The sequence below is a fragment of the Salvelinus alpinus genome, chromosome 2, assembly GCF_045679555.1.
Source record: "Salvelinus alpinus chromosome 2, SLU_Salpinus.1, whole genome shotgun sequence".
NCBI lineage: Eukaryota > Metazoa > Chordata > Actinopteri > Salmoniformes > Salmonidae > Salvelinus > Salvelinus alpinus.
This window is the reverse complement of record NC_092087.1, coordinates 11,556,079-11,561,486: the sequence shown is the minus strand read 5'-3', so window position 1 is coordinate 11,561,486 and position 5,408 is coordinate 11,556,079. Positions and strand designations below refer to the sequence as shown.

The 5,408-nt window shown below is 44.3% G+C and overlaps 1 protein-coding gene across 2 annotated transcripts in view; it reads right to left on the bottom strand.

Annotated features, from left to right (window-relative positions):
• Window positions 1-5,408, bottom strand: part of LOC139553854 (rho GTPase-activating protein 40-like) — a 47,910-nt gene that overhangs the window by 37,941 nt on the left and 4,561 nt on the right. Inside the window, exons 1-2 of one of the 2 annotated variants that reach the window (XM_071366601.1) lie at window positions 3,586-4,417; window positions 958-1,184 (exon numbers count right to left, since the gene is read on the bottom strand). In XM_071366601.1, coding sequence (XP_071222702.1) covers window positions 958-1,184; window positions 3,586-3,743 — 385 coding nt within the window. In that variant the 5' untranslated portion in view covers window positions 3,744-4,417. Of the gene's footprint in view, window positions 1-957; window positions 1,185-3,585; window positions 4,418-5,408 lie in introns of those variants that run through there. The other variant, XM_071366609.1, reaches the window with a different exon arrangement.

The window sequence follows — 5,408 nt, the reverse complement described above, 5'->3', positions numbered from 1 at the left end:
TGGAGCAGCTCATTCTACAAGGTGGGGCAGTGCAGCTCAGTCTACAAGGTGGGGCAGTGCAGCTCAGTCTACAAGGTGGGGCAGTGCAGCTCAGTCTACAAGGTGGGGCAGTGCAGCTCAGCCTACAAGGTGGGGCAGTGCAGCTCAGTCTACAAGGTGGGGCAGTGCAGCTCAGCCTACAAGGTGGGGCAGTGCAGCTAAGTCTACAAGGTGGGGCAGTGCAGCTCAGTCTACAAGGTGGGGCAGTGCAGCTCAGTCTACAAGGTGGGGCAGTGCAGCTAAGTCTACAAGGTGGGGCAGTGCAGCTCAGTCTACAAGGTGGGGCAGTGCAGCTAAGTCTACAAGGTGGGGCAGTGCAGCTCAGTCTACAAGGTGGGGCAGTGCAGCTCAGTCTACAAGATGGGGCAGTGCCGCTTTTACATTATTTGGGGAGAACCCTGCTTTACATACTGCGTACTTGTGCATATGTGTGTGTGTGTGTGTGTATGTGTGTGTGTGTATGTGTCTGTGTGTGTGTGTGTGTGTGTGTGTACTTTTGTACATGCATGTGAATGTTCACATTATACTATTACCTGCAGTTCCATGCATTGCATTTGTACCTTCTGTGTAACGACTAAGACTGGATCTTATAGAGGGAAAGTACATTGTAACATTGCGGTTCTATACAGCGCACACACATTCACATACCCACACACACACACACACACACACACACACACACACACACACACACACACACACACACACACACACACACACACACACACACACACACACACACACACACACACACACACACACACACACACACACACACACACACACACGGTTCAACACAACTCGCCAAAAAACAACAGGCAACACAATAACAACCAACTCTCACTGTTTACATTAAGACAATAGACTCATGCAGGTAATCGACTGACTTACACACAACTCTTCTGTCTCTGTTCTTACCTTCAGAGTGTCTGGAGTCTCGTCTGGCGCTGTCAGTGTCAAGGTCAGTGTATCCGCTTCCCTGGCTACGTATGGTCTCCACCTCGCTCCAGAAGGAGTCCAGACACAGTTTGTCCGGGTGCTGTTGTTGATCCTGGTGGGATGCTATACAATGTTCAGCTGCAGCTTGGTCCTGGTATCTTGGCCAGGCCCAGGGCTCACCGTTCATCTCGGAGGGACTGGGGCTCCTGACAACCAGATAGACAGGAAGAAACAACAAAACATCCAAGATAAACGGAGACGGGAGAATAATAGAGAGACGAGGGATCCAGATTCCACAGAGATGGAGAGACAAAAGCTGGAGGAGGGATGCAGGGAGGGAGGGAGGGAGGGAAGGAGGCAGGGCCTGAGGGAGGAGAGGGAGAGTGTGGACTGGATGGACACAAAGACTCCGGTTTCCATTGTTCTCAATAATACTGGCCCGGGGGCGTGATACTGTGTGTGGCCAGTAGATGTCACTGTGGCGCCGTTTCCACCCAATTTTCTCCAGGCTTTAAAAATAAAAATCTAAATGAGATTAAAACAATCCATTGATTGTGGTTACATAATATTCAACACACTGTTAACATAATGAACGCCTTGACAAGTTCCATAGAAAATGTTATAACCTAATCTCCTAATAACCTAAGGATTCAGTATCTCAGTATCTCTACTTGCACATTCATCTTCTGCACATCTACCATTCCAGTGTTTAATTGCTAAATTGTAATTACTTCGCCATCATGGCCTATTTATTGCCTCACCTCCCTTATCCTACCTCATTTGCACACACTGTATATAGACTTTTTCTTTTGTGTTATTGACTGTATGTTTGTTTATCCCATGTGTAACTCTGTGTTGTTGTTTGTGTCGAACTGCTTGGCTTTATCTTGACCAGGTCGCAATTGTAAATGAGAACTTGTTCTCAACTAGCCTACCTGGTTAAATAAAGGTGAAATAAAATTTAAAAAATAAAATTCAGAGTTACATCCCTTGACTAATAATTGTGCCAGTCGTTCCACTCTGCTGTGTAGAGCATACAGACAGGTAGTCATTATTCTCAATTAACAGAGAAACAGAGGCACAAGGCCTGAGGCGACACAATGAGGGTGGACGGTGGAAGTATGTTCTTGACTGGTTCACAGGATCAGAATGTGTTTTCCAGTTCTGTCAAACTTTCTCTCCTAGTCAGCAGAGAAGTATCTCTTAGATTCCTGTGTCTATAGGCCTCTCTGACAGTGTGTCATTCTTACGGGGATTAGGTTTATGGATGTTGATGAGTGTCAGAGTCATTTTTCAGACGATGAAATGACAGTCTGAAGTGCCTTAATATCCATGTTCAGTTAGTTTTGACTTGGGTCCTTAAACCAAAACAGCTAGTGCTGTTTCCTCTCACAATGTCTCTGTGATTTCCTTTCACAGTTTGTACTGTAGTTTCCTGTAGTTTTGTTTCAACGTTTCTACTGTATCTTCCTGTAGTTTTGCTTCAGTTTGAACTGTAGTTTCCTGTAGTTTTGTTTCAGTTTCTACTGTAGCTTCCTGTAGTTTTGCTTCAGTTTGAACTGTAGTTTCCTGTAGTTTTGTTTCACAGTTTCTACTGTAGCTTCCTGTAGTTTTGTTTCACAGTTTCTACTGTAGTTTCCTGTAGTTTAGTTTGCAATCAGTTATAGTGAGGTGGAAATGTTCCTACTTCTCCTCTTGATAGCCTAGTCATTGAGGACCGTTGATAAAACCATCTACTCAGCCCTTTGACATGCTAAACGGGTCCAGCCGAGGCCTATACAGGGCAGGGTGACTGGCCGTTATTGCCCATTTCTGTAACCTGTTTTAAAAGCTCCTTAAAACAATGTGGAAATAAACAGATAATCCCTTGATATCAGAACAGGCTCACAGATCGACAACAGTCAAAACAACTGTTATAAATAAAAACAAATAAAACATAACACAACTGTTATAGAACACATAACACAACTGTTATAGAACACATAAAACAACTGTTATAGAACACATAACACAACTGTTATAGAACACATAACACAACTGTTATAGAACACATAACACAACTGTTATAGAACACATAACACAACTGTTATAGAACACATAACACAACTGTTATAGAACACATAACACAACTGTTATAGAACACATAACACAACTGTTATAGAACACTAACAGAACATATAATATCAAAACAAATGTGTTGTATTTTATGGTATTTAATGGTCACATAACCTTCCAGATAAAATCATAAGAACAGAATGAAGCCTCATAAATCACACAACATCTGCAGCTGACACGCATGCCCCACAGAACTAAGTTCTACAGACAAAATAGCCTCAGCAATATACATACCCTGCTTCCACAGTCAGTCAGTCAACCATCAGGAAACTACTGTTGATGAATTCTAACCAGTATTGATAGTGAGACAGTACTGTGCCATGGAGTGAGGCATACAGTATGTATAAGGGTCGCATAACTCAAGAAGTCACACAAATCTCTCATGATTTACTCTAGTCTGAGTGAAGCCTGTGATCTGAAGTTAAGAGCCTTCCCCAAGTCAGTAGTCAGCAGATCCAGAATCATATAGTCCAGTCCACTGGACCTACATACCTGTCGGTAAGGTGGGAGGTTGATTTGGATCCCAGCCTACTGAAGGAGCAGTGGGTGGTTCCGAGCTTCAGCCTGTTCAGCCGTGTGTGGGGTAGAAAATGGCTGGTGGTGCTGGAGATAGGAGGGAGCCTGCACACTACCTCCTCTCTGTTTCCCATTCTCAATCAGTGCTTCAGGGCTTTTACGAGTCCTTAAGTATCTCTCTTTTGTTTTCCACTCTCTCTAGTCAAAAATAAGATTCCAGTGCTCGAGAGCTTTTAACGGCAGAGTGCACCTTGTGTACATGTATGTAAGGTGACGGATGAAGGAATGTTGTGTTTGTGTGAGGTGACGGATGAAGGAATGTTGTGTTTGTGTGAGGTGACGGATGAAGGAATGCTGTGTGTGTGTGATGGTGGCTAGTCATCAACACCTAGTTGTGTCCTTCCTCTGAGGACACACCCTGTAATCCTGGTCTCTGATTAAATCCTAGATCTGGCCTCCACAACCCACCTGACTGCAATACTAATACTAATACACATTAGTGTATTACACATGTATTTACTTATGGGTGGTCCTTAGACTTGAACCCTCTATTCTGCCACTGCAAGAGCTCAGAAGACTACATATACTGGCATGGCATGGGTGCTCAGATCCTCAAAAGGTTCTAAAGCTGCACCATCAAGAGCATCCTGACGGGTTGCATCACTGTCTGGTATGGCAACTGCTCAGCCTCCGACCGCAAGGCACTACAGAGGGTAGTGCGTACGGCCCAGTACATCACCGGGGCCAAGCTTCCTGCCATCCAGGACCTCTACATCAGGCGGTGTCAGATGTAGGCCCTAAAAATTGTCAAAGACTCCAGCCATCCTAGTCATAGACTGTTCTCTCTGCCACGCTGCTGCTACTCTCTGTTATTATCTATGCATAGCCACTTTAATAACTCTACCTACATGTACATAATTACTTCAATTACCTCGACACCGGTGCCCCCGCACATTGACACATTGACTCTGTACCGGTACCGGCTGTATATAACCTGCACATTGACTCTGTACCGGTAACGGCTGTATATAACCTGCACATTGACTCTGTACCGGTACCGGCTGTATATAACCTGCACATTGACTCTGTACCGGTACCGGCTGTATATAGCCGCCACATTAACTCTGTACTGGTACCACCTGTATATAGCCTCCACATTGACACATTGACTCTGTACCGGTACCGGCTGTATATAACCTGCACATTGACTCGGTACCGGTCCCGGCTGTATATAACCTGCACATTGACTCTGTACCGGTACCGGCTGTATATAACCTGCACATTGACTCGGTACCGGTACCGGCTGTATATAACCTGCACATTGACTCGGTACCGGTCCCGGCTGTATATAACCTGCACATTGACTCTGTACCGGTACCGGCTGTAAATAACCTGCACATTGACTCGGTACCGGTCCCGGCTGTATATAACCTGCACATTGACTCTGTACCGGTACCGGCTGTATATAACCTGCACATTGACTCTGTACCGGTACCGGCTGTATATAACCCTGCTATTGTTATTATTCTTATATCTTATTTTTTTTTTAGGTATTTTATTAAAACTGCATTGTTGGTTAAGGGCTTGTAAGTAAGCATTGTCTACACCTGTTGTATTCGGCACATGTGACAAATAAAAATGAATTTGATTTGATTTACTGTGTATTCACAGGTGGTGTGATCAAAACACACTTTACGTGTTTGTTTTTCACAGCTAAAGACAATCTCAGTCAGCTCCATCCCATAAATCAAAGTGAGGAAGATAGATGTAGGGAAGGTAAATACCTGGTTATTATTACT